Source organism: Heptranchias perlo, chromosome 10 (genome assembly GCF_035084215.1).
Source record: "Heptranchias perlo isolate sHepPer1 chromosome 10, sHepPer1.hap1, whole genome shotgun sequence".
In the NCBI taxonomy this organism is placed as follows: Eukaryota; Metazoa; Chordata; class Chondrichthyes; order Hexanchiformes; family Hexanchidae; genus Heptranchias; species Heptranchias perlo.
The window spans coordinates 82,915,401-82,930,354 of NC_090334.1; the positions used below are offsets into that span (position 1 = coordinate 82,915,401).

Consider the following 14,954-nt stretch of genomic DNA (forward strand, 5'->3'; position numbering starts at 1 on the left):
TCCAAGTCATTAATATAAAGCAAGAAAAGCAGTGGTACCAGCACTGACCCCTGGGGAATACCACAGCACACCTCCCACCAGTCCGGAAAAAATCGTTCACCTCTACTCTCTGCTTCCTGTTACTGAGCCAATTTTGTATCCATGCTGCTACTGCCCCCTTTATTCCATGGGCCACAATCTTGATGATGAGCCGACCATGCTGCACATTATCAAAAACCTTTTAAAAGTCCATATACGCCACATCAACTGCATTGCCCTCATCGACCCTCTCTGTTGACGCATCAAAAAAACTCAATCAAGGTAGTTAAACACGATTTGCCTTCAACAAATCCGTGCTGGCTTTCTCTAATCAATCCACACTTGACCTGGACATACATTGGTCATTCCTTCATGGTCGCTGGGTCAACATCCTGAAGCCCCTACCTAATGGCACTGAGGGAGCACCTTCACCACACGGACTGTCGTGGTTACATCAAAACTACAGCATAGAAACAGGCCATTTGACCTAACTGGTTCATGTCGGCGTTTATGCTCCACACGAGCTTCCTCCCTCCCTACTTCATTTAATCCTTTCTATTCCTTTCTCCCTCATGTTTATCTAGCTTCTCCTTAAATGCTTTGATGTTATCTGCCTCAACTACTCCTTGTGGTAGCGTGTTCCACATTCCTACCACCCTTTAGGTAAAGAAGTTTCTCCTGAATTCATAAGAACATAAGAAATAGGAGCAGGAGTAAGCCATACAGCCCCTCGAGCTTGCTCCGCCATTCGAGAAGATAATGGATGATCTCCGACCTCAACTCCAATTTCCCACCCGATCCCCATATCCCTTGATTCCCTTAGAGTCCAAAAATCTATCTATCTCAGCCTTAAATATAATCAACAACTGTGCATCCACAGCCCCCTGGGGTAGATAATTCCAAAGATTTACAACCTTCTGAGTGAAGAAATTCCTCCTCATCTCAATCTTAAATGGTCGACCCCCTTATCCTGCAACTATGCCCCCTAGTTCTAGTCTCTCCAGCCAGGGAAAACATCCTCTCGGCATCTACCCTGTCAAGCCCCTCAGAAGCTTGTATGTTTCAATGAAGTTATCTCTCATTCTTCTAAACTCCAGAGAGTATAGGCCCATTCTACTCGATCTCTATTGGATTCCCTATTGGATTTATTCATGACTATTTTATATTTATGACCTCTGGTTTTGGACTCCCCACAAGTGGAAACACTGTCTTTACGTTTACCCTATCAAATCCTATCACGATCATAAAGACCTCTATCAGGTCACCCCTCAGCCTTCTCTTTTCTAGAGAAGAGAGCCCCAGCCGGTTTAGCCTTTCCTGATTAGATGATCCTCTCAGTTCTGGTATCATCCTTGTGAATCCTTTTTGCACCCTCTCCAATGCTACTATATCCTTTCTATAATATCAAGAAGATGGCTTACCACAACCTTCTCAAGGGACAACCTTACCAGCATCACCCTCATTCCGAGAATACATTTTTAAAAAGCCCTCCAGTAGTCATTCGTCAAAGACGAGGCAAGACAGATAGGGTTTCCTCTCCTGACTGCCATCACCACCCAGGTGTAAATGTTGCACGAGGGCGAGCCAGGTCTGAGCTGTGATTTGGGTCGAACAGTCTTCTGACCTCCTCATCTAGCCCCACACTCTACCTGTCAAACTGTCCCCGTCTTGGGACAGTAACATCCAAACATATACAAAAAGCAGGACAAATCCAATCCAGCCAATTACCGCCCCATCAGTCCACTCTCAATCATCAGCGAAGTGATGGAAGGTGTCATCGACAGTGCTATCAAGCGGCACTTACTCACCAATAACCTGCTCACCGATGCGCAGTTTGGGTCCCGCCGGGACTACTCGGCTCCAGATCTTTTTTTTATATCCGTTCATGGGATGTGGGCATCGCTGGCGAGGTCAGCATTTATTGCCCATCCCTAATTGCCCTCGAGAAGGCGTTGATGAGCCGCCTCTTGAACCGCTGCAGTCCGTGTGGTGAAGGTTCTCCCACAGCTGTTAGGAAGGGAGTACCAGGATTTTGACCCAGCGTCGATGAAGAAGCGGCGATATATTTCCAAGTCGGGATGGTGTGTGACTTGGAGGGGAACGTGCAGGTAGTGTTGTTCCCACATGCCTGCTGCCCTTGTCCTTCTAGGTGGTAGAGGTTGCGGGTTTGGGAGATGCTGTCGAAGAAGCCTTGGCGAGTTGCTGCAGTGCATCCAGTGGATGCATTGCAGCAACTCGCCACCCTAAACAGTCACTCCCTTCACCACAGTGTGCCGGTGGTGGATGGGGTGCCAATCAAGTGGGCTGCTTTGTCCTGGATAGTGTCGAGCTTCTGAAGTGTTGTTGGAGCATTCACAACCCCTCAGATAATGAAGCAGTCAGTACCCACATGCAGCAGGTCCTGGACAACATCCCGGCTTGGGCTGATAAATGGCAAGTAACATTTGCGCCAGACAAGTGCCAGGCAATGACCATCTCCAATAAGACAGAGTCTAACCACCACCCCTTGACATTCAACGGCATTACCATCGCCGAATCCCCCACCATCAACATCCTGGGGGTCACCATTGACCAGAAACTAAACTGGACCTGCCACATAAATACTGTGGTTACAAGAGCAGGTCAGAGGCTGGGTATTCTGTGGCGAGTGACTCACCTCCTGACTCCCCAAAGCCTTTCCACCATCTACAAGGCACAAGTCAGGAGTGTGATGGTATACTCTCCACTTGCCTGGATGAGTGCAGCTCCAACAACACTCAAGAAGCTCGAAACCATCCAGGACACAGCAGCCCGCTTGATTGGCACACCATCCACCACCTTAAACATTCACTCCCTTCACCATCGGCGCACTGTGGCTGCAGTGTGTACCATCCACAGGATACACTGCAGAAACTCCCCAAGGCTTCTTCGACAGCACCTCCCAAACCCGCGACCTCTACCACCTAGAAGGACAAGGACAGCTGGCACATGGGAACACCACCTGCACGTTCCCCTCCAAATCACGCACCATCCCAACTTGGAAATATATCGCCGTTCCTTCATCGTCTCTGGGTCAAAATCCTGGAACTCCCCACCTAACAGCACTGTGGGAGGCCCTTCACCTCATGGACTGTTCAAGAAGGTGGCTCACCGCCACCTTCTCAAGGGCAATTAGGGATGGGCAATAAATGCTGGTGTCGCCAGCGACACCCACATCCCATGAACGAATAAAAAAAATCACTTGACAACATTTCAGTTGGTGGCCTGTCTCCGAGTAATGCTATTGAGTCTAAATACGGGGTTACTGGTTCCCCACCTTTACAGGAACAGGGGAGCCGCAACTCGACAACAGATTCATTCGTTTAGGAGCTTTATAACTTTCTTGACTCAACACCGATTTCAATAACTTCAGATCATAACCACTGCTCCCATTTTTGCGTGATGTGGAGATGCCGGTGATGGACTGGGGTTGACAATTGTAAACAATTTTACAACACCAAGTTATAGTCCAACAAATTTGTTTTAAATTTCACAAGCTTTCGGAGGCTTCCTCCTTCCTCAGGTGAATGTTGTGTTCCCATTTTTTCGGTCAGCTAGTGCTGGTAATGGTTCTGCTGCTGCCATTTACAGCTGCTACTGATCAATCTTTTGTTTCTTAACCTGTCCCATTATCATCTTCCTTGCCTTACACATCCCTTTTGTCATTTAATCACTTGTGCCCTCCACCCAGAGACCTTCCCTTTTGTTCTTTCCTCCCCTCCCCTCCCCCCCCCCCTCCCCCTGGCTCTCTACTTGCTCAAAAAATTTAACTCTTTTAACATCTTCCAGTTCTGACAAACGGTCTTCGACCTGAAACGTTAACTCTGTTTCTTTCTCCACAGATTCTGCCTCACTTGCTGAGCTTCTCCAGCATTTTCTGTTTTTATAAGAGATTCATACAGCCTTTCATACATACACTTTACAGCCTTCCGGCCTCAACATTAAGTTCAACAACTTTAAATGCTTCCATTTTCTGGGACAGCAGGTACTGTTAATGGATCTGCTGTAACCATTTACACCTCCTCTGGACCCATCTTTTGTTTCTTTACTTGTCCCATTACCACCTTCCTTGCCTTGCATCCTTATCCCTTTTGTCATTTAATCGCTCCTGCACTCCACCCTATTACCCTCCGCCCCACCACTATTTCCCTGACTCTGCACTTGCTGAAAAACTGTTAAATCTCTAACTTCTTCCAGTACTGATGAAAGGTAATCGACCTGAAATGTTTCTCTCCGCACAGATACGGCCTGAGCTGTCGAGTGTTTCCAGCATTTTCTGTTATACAGCCTCATTTTCTTCGCTGTCATGTCTCACATCATGTCTCACAGATGCTGGGCTGTCCACACTAAGGCGACAGAGGAAGAGTCATGTGCCTACTCTCGACCACACTCCTATATAGACACACCTGAAGAGTTTTGCTGGAAGTCATTTTCTGGGATTAACCTTTTCCATACGGACAATAAACTAATTTGCAAGAGTAGGACAGGGGAGATACAGGTTCAAGCTAAAGCATAAACAATGCTGTACATGGTACATGGATAAAGATGGGGAGGTAAAAACCCTGGCATCATTTAAGAAACAATTGGACGCTGCACTTGGGGACTGTAGGGCTGTTCTACGTGGATTAGCGAAGTGGGCCAAATGGCCTTCTCTCATCTGCAATTATCTCGAATGGCCACTTGCTTGAGATACCCATGGGGCGGTGACCCCAGCAGAAAACTGCACTTCAAAAGAGGGCAGGTAATTGGAAAAAAACAACAGATTCCTGCAGAAACAAGATGAGATTTGGGCACATTTCAACAAGAAACAGGCGTATGCAAGAGTAGTTCCAGAGAAAACTTCTCATGTCTTACCTGCTCCTCACTCACTGTCCAGGTATTTTTGTCCAAATTTAATTTAACAAAAAAATAAATAAAAATGGACTGTATCGAGAATATAGACAGATACCAAAGATTAAATATTTTTAAAAATCAGGACAAGCAAAAACATTTTCAGTCCGTACATTGCACATACCTGCAGCAGGTCACTGAGATCCAGTAACATATCTTGAGGATTTAGTCAAGGAACATATAAAGAAAGAAGACGACAGTCCAATAACAACACAATAATACCAACATGGAGGGAGTGCCACTCAGTGACAACTCTAACCTGGGTTCTTCCATCAAAAGCATTACAATCAATGGTCATCTTGGACTAGAAAGCTGGTTTTGTTTAACAGCGAAGGTATGACTAGGTTTGTTCTCCCTAGAGCAGAGAAGTTTATGGGTAGATTTAATACAGGTGTTCAAAATCATGAAGGGTTTTGATAGATCCTCCTTATTTACTCTGTTTCCGGTGGCAGAAGGATCGGTAACCAGAGGACACAGATTTCAGGTAATTACAAAGAATGTATAGCACACAATCAGGCCATTCGGCCCAACAGGTCGATGCCAGTGTTTATGCTCCACATGAGCCTCCTCCCATCCTTCTTCATCTCACCCTATCAGCATATCCTTCCATTCCCTTCTCCCTCACGTGTTTATCCAGCTTCCCCTTAAATGCATCTATGCTGGTGGCCTCAACTACTCCTTGTGGTAGCAAGTTCCACATTCTTACCACTCTCTGAGTGAAGAAGTTTTTCCTGAATTCTCTATTGGATTTGTTAGTGACTATCTTATATTTATGGCTCCTAGTTCTAGTCTCCCTCGCAGCGGAAGCAACATGCTATGGACAGAGCTAAGCGATTCCACAACCAATGGATCAGATCAAAGCTCTGCAGACCTGCCACATACAGTCGTGAATGGCGGTGGACGATTAAACAATTAACGGGAGGAGGAGGCTCTGTAAACATCCCCATCCTCAATGATGGCGGAGTCCAGCACGTGAGTACAAAAGACAAGGCTGAAGCGTTTGCAACCATCTTCAGCCAGAAGTGCCGAGTGGATGATCCATCTCGGCCACCTCCCGATATCCCCACCATCACAGAAGCCAATCTTCAGCCAATTTGATTCATTCCACGTGATATCAAGGAACGGCTGAGTGCACTGGATATAGCAAAGGCTATGGGCCCCGACAACATCCCGGCTGTAGTGCTGAAGACTTGTGCTCCAGAACCAGCTGCGCCTCTAGCCAAACTGTTCCAGTACAGCTACATCACTGGCATCTACCCGACAATGTGGAAAATTGCCCAGGTATGTCCTGTCCACAAAAAGCAGGACAAATCCAATCCGGCCAATTACCGCCCAATCAGTCCACTCTCAATCATCAGCAAAGTGATGGAAGGTGTCGTCAACAGTGTTATCAAGCAGCACTTACTCACCAATAACCTGCTCACCGATGCTCAGTTTGGGTTCCACCAGGACCACTTGGCTCCAAACCTCATTACAACCTTGGTCCAAACATGGACAAAAGAGCTGAATTCCAGAGGTGAGGTGAGAGTGACTGCCCTTGACATCAAGGCAGCATTTGACCGAGTGTGGCACCAAGGAGCCCTGGTAAAACTGAAGTCAATGGGAATCAGGGGAAAAACTCTCCAGTGGCTGGAGTCATACCTAGCACAAAGAAAGATGGTAGCGGTTGTTGGAGGCCAATCATCTCAGCCCCAGGACATTGCTGCAGGAGTTCCTCAATGATGTGGAGATGCCGGTGATGGACTGGGGTTGACAATTGTAAACAATTTTACAACACCAAGTTATAGTCCAGCAATTTTATTTTAAATTCACAAGCTTTCGGAGGCTTCCTCCTTCCTCAGGTTTTCATTTCGTTCACCCGAGGAAGGAGGAAGCCTCCGAAAGCTTGTGAATTTAAAATAAAATTGCTGGACTATAACTTGGAGTTCCTCAAGGCAGTGTTCTAGGCCCAACCATCTTCAGCTGCTTCATCAATGACCTCCCCTCCATCATAAGGTCAGAAATGGGGATGTTCGCTGATGATTGCAGTGTTCAGTTCCATTCACAATCCCTCAGATAATGAAGCAGTCAGTGCCCGCATGCAGCAAGACCTGGACAACATCCAGGCTTGGGCTGATAAATGGCAAGTAACATTCGCGCCAGATAAGTGGCAGGCAATGACCATTTCCAACCAGAGAATCTAACCACCACCCCTTGACATTCAACGGCATTACCATCGCCGAATCCCCCATCATCAACATCCTGGGGGTCACCATTGACCAGAAACTAAACTGGACCAGCCACATAAATACTGTGGTTACAAGAGCAGGTCAGAGGCTGGGTATTCTGTGGCGAGTGACTCACCTCCTGACTCCCCAAAGCCTTTCCACCATCTACAAGGCACAAGTCAGGATTGTGATGGAATACTCTCCACTTGCCTGGATGAGTGCAGCTCCAACAACACTCAAGAAGCTCAACACCATCCAGGACAAAGTAGCCCACTTGATTGGCACCCCATCCACCATCCTAAACATTCACTCCCTTCACCATTGGCGCGCTGTGGCTGCAGTGTGTACCATCCACAGGATGCACTGCAGCAACTCGCCAAGGCTTCTTCGACAGCACCTCCCAAACCCGCGAACTCTACCACCTAGAAGGACAAGACCAGCAGGCACATGGGAACAACACCACCTGCACGTTCCCCTCCAAATCACACACCATCCTGACTTGGAAATATATCGCCGTTCCTTCATCGTCGCTGGGTCAAAATCCTGGAACTCCCTTCCTAACAGCACTCTGGGAGAACCTTCACCACACGAACTGAATCAGTTCAGGAAGACGGTCACCACCACCTTCTCAAGGGCAATTAGGGATGGGCAATAAATGCTGGCCTCGCTAGTGACACCCACATCCCATGAACGAATGAAAAAAAAGTGGAAACATCTTCTCCATGTCTACCCGATCAATCCCTTACATAATCTTAAAGACCTCTCGGTCTTCTCTTTTCTAAAGAAAACAACCCCAGCCTATTCAATCTTTCCTGACAGGTATAACCTCTCATTTCTGGTATCATCCTAGTAAATCTTTTTTGCACCTTTTTTTAATGCGGCGACTTGTTATTATCTGGAATGCGCTGCATGAAAGGGTGGTGGAAGCTGATTCAATAGTAACTTTCAAAAGGGAACTCGATAAACACTTGAAGGGGAAAAATTTGCAGGGCTATGGGGAAAGGGCAGAGGAATGGGACTAATTGGATAGCTCTTTCAAAGAGCCGGCACAGGTACTATGGGCCGAAAGGCCTCCTTCTGTTCTCACAGAATCACAATGGCACAGAAGGAGGCCATTCAGCCCATCGTGTCCCTACCGGCTGAAAATGAGCCACCCAGCCTAATGCCACTTTTTGTGTTGTATCATTCTACGATTCTATGAAGATGCACAGCTGAGCTGACAATGCTGCAGAAACGTTCAAGAGTGACACTTAGGATCAGAAAGTGACACTGCCTACAAACACATCCGAACATGTGGAGCTGTCTTTATGTGTTTTATTCACAGTACTACAGAAACAGTCCAACCAATCCATGTTGGCATTTATCCAATAGCCCAAATCAAATTTAACCACCCTGTTTCCATATCCCTTAATTCCCCTATCCAATCTAATCTTGAATGTTGACACAGTTTCTGCCTGAAACCCTGAAAGTGAATTCTACATCCTCACAACTCTCTGAAGTTTCTCCTGCTCCCTGTTCTGAATCTGAGATTTAATCTTGTATCTATAGTTCCTCACTCTAGACCCCTTAATTATTGGAAATAATCTGCTTCTACCTACCTTGTCTCATCCTTTCATAAATTTCAAACATTTCTATCACACCATCCTGTAATCTGTGCTGTTCTAATAAAAAAAGTCCCAATTTTTCAAGTCTTTCTTCATATTTCCTCATCCTTGTGAATCTGCGCTGCACACTATTTTAAGAGTGACACACATCAAAACAGGCCACATTTTGAAAATCAGAAGAGAAAAAACCTAACAGACTGAGTTTCTGAAGCTGTCCTACACAGCCCCACCACTGTAAACATAGCCCCTTGCTGCTTCTGAATGAAAACAAGCTTTTGTTCCCATGATGTTCTTCACCCGGCATCAACTCCCACACTCCGGACAAATCTACACAGATTGCAGATAAATTGGTTCTACGTTTAACAGCAGTGCCCTGTACTTGGCTCTGTGAGGAACAAGAGCCACTCTGTGCTATGTTTACTCTTAAATACAGTGGTGAATTACATCGCAAACCAGAAACAGCACACTGCAGTTCCACCGCGTTTCTCTCACCTCCTGAAGATGTTGACTCTTTGCTGGGGTACAATTAACGGCTGCCTAGCGTTCCCAGTATAACTCACCCAAGTGAGTGCTGGCAGGCTATTCAACCACAGTGGCATCACGGCCAAGCCCATTCCTGTTCTCACATGATATACACAGATGAGCACTTTTTGCAGGAGTCATTGGGTAAGGACCAGGAACCATGCGTAATCGAACGGTCACTATTCGCTAACATTTTTAAAAGGCAGGAATATCAGCCTGGAACTTGGCTCGCAATTTTTCTGAAGCGGGAGGGGAGGGGAATGGAGAGGGAAATAAAATCCAGCCAGAGTTCCTGCTCCTGATTGCACCCCTACTGGAGATGGCGGGCGAGGATGGGGTCGGGCTCAGCTGCCATGGTCAAATAGCTGGCTGGTACTTGGTGGAACAGGCTCGAGGGGCTGAATGGCCTACTTCTGCTCCTTTGTTTCTGGACTCACGAAGAATGAGTGAGGGACTACAGGATGCCTATGGAACTGAAGTCCTGTGAGGAGTTAATGCCTTCAGGAGGACAGCGTGCGGGGGGAGAACACTTGGCTTTAAGCCACATTTATAGAAATGTTCGAGTATCATTAATTACTTCTTTCTTGAATGGATTTGAAGGAACCACAATCCCACTGACAGAATTTTTTCAGTTGTTTTCAGATACTTCAAAAAATCTCAATATATATTAAAAAAAAATTAAAAGGAGTAGGGTAATATAAAAAGGCTCGAAGACTCCCTTGAAAAAAATGTTTTTCAGAAGCTTTGCCAACTCGAAATCTCTTTGATAATTCCTGAGGTGCTTTTCATGTCACAGCACAAGAACTGAAGCCTTTAGTTTCCCCAGAAAGCAGGCAAATCTTTATTAGACAGAAGAGCATACTTTTCCCATCCCAATACAATTAAGTGACCACACCTGTGTGGTGGGCTGTGACAGCCAGCACCAGATGGCTCAGCTCACTCAAGTACCTGTTATTATATTTTTATATATATGATATATATAAATAAAAGCACACAGACTTTACTGTTCAATGTAACTTGCCGATCAGCATCAGAGAAAGATCTGTACACATGCCAAGAAAGAAAGAATAGAATTGAGGGAGTGAAGAATTTATATGTATGTAGCGCCTTATTATACTTTTACAGCGACCCAAAGTCATTCACAATCAATGAATTACTTTCTAAACTGCACTCATTTTGTATGTAGGCAATACTGAGATGAATGACCAGGTAACTTTTTGGTGAAACTGGTCGAGGGATAAGTGTTGGTCAGGCCACTGGCAGAACTCCCCTGTTGCTCTTTGAATAGTGCCGTGGGATCTATTACATCCGCCCCAACAGGCAGACGGCACCTCCAACAGTGCAGCACCCCCTCAGTACTGCACTGGGAGTGTTTGGCGGTCTAGATTTTGTGCTCAAATCTCTGGAGTGCGGCTTGAACCATGACCTTCTGACCCATTAGAGAATGTGCTATCTATCAACTGAGCCAAATGGACACAAGGTAATGGAGAGTAGTTCTCACCTTTGGAGCTGTATACTAGGCGAGAGTTTGGATGAAAAGGGAGGATAAAAGTGGGCATATGCATACAGTTTTTTTTTTAACATTGAGGGCACTGAAAGTGCTCGTAAAACTGCCAGAATACTGGGTGGGTATGAGGGAGTCTGGCTGCTATGGCCATTATTTTCCTGCACTTCTGCCCCACGTTATATCTGCCTTTATATTGGAGCTCGTTTTAATTTGGATTCTGCCATCCACAGTACTAAATACATCTCCTTATCCCAGCGGGAGACACGCAGAACCGTGGATTCACTGGATCTAAGATTCTGCCGCCAGGATAAAGGGAGCTGGACTTAGCAATGTAAAGAGCAGCAAACTGTTTGGGGCTCAGAGTTAAAACAAGTGGCTGTAGAAAAGCAACAGAGCAGCTTCACCAGCAAGACGGCAGGACCCAAGACATGCTTTCCACTGCAGCTCTGCATTTTAACTGGGTATTAGTCGACGAGACGAACCTAATGGCTTCCATTTGTTCCAGCTCCATAACCGCAATCACCAGGATTCCAAGCAGTGATAACATGCATCGCCGTGCTTAAAATAGCCCAGACCTGAAACCCACTGCAGAATTTAAAGAAAAAGAGGCCACGAGAGCATGAGCTGGGTTTCCGTTCGAGTAGCGGCAGAATATGCCAGCCATTTACAAAGAATTACATAGAAGGTATAGCACAAAAACAAGCCATTCAGCCCAACAGATCTATGCCGGTATTTATGCTCCTCATGAGCCTCCTCCCTCCCTACTTCATCTAACCCTATCAGCATATCCTTCTATTCCTTTCTCCCTTATGTATTTATCCAGCTTCCCCTTAAATGCATCTGCGTTAGTCGCCTCAACTACTCCTTGTGGTAGCGAGTTCCACATTCTAAACACTCTCTGGGTGAAGAAGTTTCTCCTGAATTCCCTACTGGATTTATTAGTTGTAAACAATTTTACAACACCAAGTTATAGTCCAGCAATTTTATTTGAAATTCACAAGCTTTCGGAGGCTTCCTCCTTCCTCAGGTGAATTCACCTGAGGAAGGAGGAAGCCTCCAAAAGCTTGTGAATTTCAAATAAAATTGCTGGACTATAACTTGGTGTTGTAAAATTGTTTACAATTGTCAACCCCAGTCCATCACCGGCATCTCCACATCAGGATTTATTAGTGACTATCTTATATTTGTGGACCTAATTCTGGTCTCCCCTGCAAGTGGAAAATTTTTCTCTACTTCTACCTTTTCAAACCCTTTCACAATCTTAAAGACGTCTATCAGGTCACCCCTCAGTCTTTTCTTTTCTAGAGAAAAGAGCCCCAGCCTGCTCAATCTTACCATTAAAGTTTAAACAACTTTTCCTCTTCACCCACTTGCTGTGGGAAATTATGCCTGATCAGAGTGTTATGTGAACAGCCGCACTGCCCCCAACGAACAGAAGACAGCAACCAAACAATTAAAATGGGCACCATGGTTGCCGTGGCTCAGTGGGTATCACTCTTGCTTCTGAGTCAGAAGGTCGTGGGGTTCAAGCCCCACTCCAAAGACTTGAGCACAAAATCTAGGCTGATACTCTCACTGCAGTACCGAGGGAGTGCTACACTGTAAGAGGTGCTGTCTTTCAGATGAGACGTTAAACTGAGGCCACGTCTGCCCTCTCGGGTGGATGTAAAAGATCCCTCGGCACTATTCCAAGAAGAACAGGAGAGTTCTCCCCGATGTCCATATCAATAATTATCCCTCAACCAACTGCTAAAAACAGATTATCTAGTAATTATCACTTTACTGTTTGTGGGAGCTTGCTGTGTGCAAATTGGCTGCCGCATTTCCTACATTATAACAATGACCACACTTCAAAAGTACTTCATTGGCTGTAAAGTGATTTGGGATGGCGTGAACGGCGCTATATAAGTACAAGTTTTTTTTTCTTTACCAAGGAATACGCAGATGTCGGCATATATTTCAAACTTACCATGTGGGCATTAAACCGGTGTTCGGGATCGGCCCCCCTTCATAGAAAGCTGCACCATTTTCATGTCGGTTGATATTCAGGGTTTCATTCCTGATGACTAACCAGCATCACCTGCTGGAAGCTGAAATTGGGGACTGGGGAAGCTGTGATGCCCTCTACAATCAACTGCCTGCCAATGCTCATGCACATGAAATGATCAATTGGGAAGACTGCTAACTTCTGTAGAACCAAACTCCAGCAAGACTCAGTTCCTTCAGGAAAGGATGGGAGAAAAGTGGCCAGAGAAAAGATTCCTAAAAAAAAGTGACCAAGTATGGGCGTTGCTGGCAAAGCCGGCATTTATTGCACATCCCTAGTTGCCCTTGAGAAGGTGGTGGTGAGCCGCCTTCTTGAACCGCTGCAGTCCGTGTGGTGAAGGTGCTCCCACAGCGCAGCTAGGGGTTCCAGTATTTTGGCCCAGCGACAATGAAGGAACCGCCTATATATGCCCAAGTCGGGATGATGAGAGACTTGGAGGGGAACTTGGAGGTGATGGTGTTCCCATGCGCCTGCTGCCCTTGTCTATCTAGGTGGTGGAGGTCGCGGGTTTAGCTACACTAGGTAGGCAGGTTCGCAACAAGGAACTCACGTTCAAACCAAGATTGTTAATAACAACAAAAAAATCGGCACTGCTTGGGCCTATGGCTGAAATGACCATAGTCTAGTGGAGCTTGCTGGATTATCTTAGGGAGTCGGGGAAGGATTTCCCAAGAGTTCTACTTGATAGTGGCGACAGTTCTGTATCCCCCTCTTCTTTACCTCCCCAGAAGTTAGCATTACTATGGTTGAGGAGGTTGGTATTGAGGTTGCACAGTCCAATGAACAGGGTGAGCACTGATGGACCCAATAATCTTTCCTTTCATTTGTATGCCCGTAAATCAACTAGGAGCTCATCTGGTACTGATGGACCTGCTGTGTGTTGCGAGCATTGTTTTTATTTCAGTGTGCAAATTAATTGGACATATCAGTTGAAGTCATGAACATTCACCCAAGTGTGACTTTAGCTGATCACCACAATTAATGCAATTCCCTCTTTACTCTCTGACATAACCTACAGATGATCAAAGCAGATTCAGGTGGACCTCCCAATGACCCCGGTGCTGCATGGCATGGTACCAAAGAACATGAAGGTCCCAAGTTTTGTGTTGCTCTCAGCCCAAGGAAACTGAAGGTGGCCTCAGTATCCTGAGGCTAAGAAAGAGCAATTTAATTTTTTTTTAAAAAGTCTTCCTTACCATCCAGTGCCCCTTGTATCTATGCCAGCTGCCTGGAAAGTGAATTGGATGAGTAAGAATTGGGTTTGACTGTGAATAGACCACAAACACTCAGACATGAAGAATGACCACAGGCTTTCAGGGTAGGGGGCCAACTCGAGCCTTCAGAGCAAGGGGCCAACTCAGGTGAGGTATTACATAGAACCCAGCACCCCTACAACTCATCCGGGAGGGGAGAAAGGAGGAGATTAATTCTGGATTTTCAATTTCAAGTCATGTTAACCTTCACTGATGAAGCTTTCTTATGGGTTTTATGTCCTTGTAACATGCAATTACAATTGGGGAGATCATACTGAACCCCCAGATGAGATTATAGCCTTAGAATCACTCCCACAAATCCAGTTCTCTTATGATGTACACTGAAACTTATGGAGTGGGTTCGATTACTCTGGTTTCTGGTCTGTAGAAGTTAGCATCACAGTACGGGGTGATTTAATGACTGCGCTATCGAGGGAGCAACTTTTTTCTGAGGTGCAGAGTGCAGGACACCACCAAGGTTGAGAGTGGGAGAGAAGACGGTGGCAATTAGGTGATGTCAAGTTTAAGAGACATTAGGAAGATAAAGACTGTGGGAGGTGAGGTGATCCACAGTTTTGTGGTCCCAGAAAATAGTGAATTAGAGTAGGAGATGGTGTGACAAGAACCGATTTCATCACAGTAAGGATAAAGAGAGGAAGAAGGGTGTGTAGGATGAGGTATTTGAAGTTTCGGAGAGGAAAGTTCAGTGGAGAACTGACCACAGTGGCATTTACATATAAATGAATGAGCATCCATCAGGCTACAAGGTTTTTTGTTAACAGATTGGTTTGTGACGGCTTTGCTGGATGATTACCACATCTGTGGGACAATCGCTGCAAGATTACTGCCATCTAATCGGCTGGGGATTACTAGCAGATCACAGAATGA

At 45.8% G+C, this 14,954-nt stretch overlaps 1 protein-coding gene across 2 annotated transcripts in view; it reads right to left on the reverse strand.

The window, feature by feature from the left end:
* The window catches only part of brf1b (BRF1 RNA polymerase III transcription initiation factor subunit b), a 366,821-nt gene that overhangs the window by 221,045 nt on the left and 130,822 nt on the right, over window positions 1-14,954 (reverse strand). The window contains exon 4 of one of the 2 annotated variants that reach the window (XM_067992099.1): window positions 5,051-5,082. The exons of the other annotated variant lie outside the window; for it this stretch is intronic. Within the exon in view, the coding sequence (XP_067848200.1) occupies window positions 5,051-5,082 (32 nt within the window). The remainder of the gene's footprint in view (window positions 1-5,050; window positions 5,083-14,954) is intronic. 2 annotated transcript variants of the gene reach the window in all.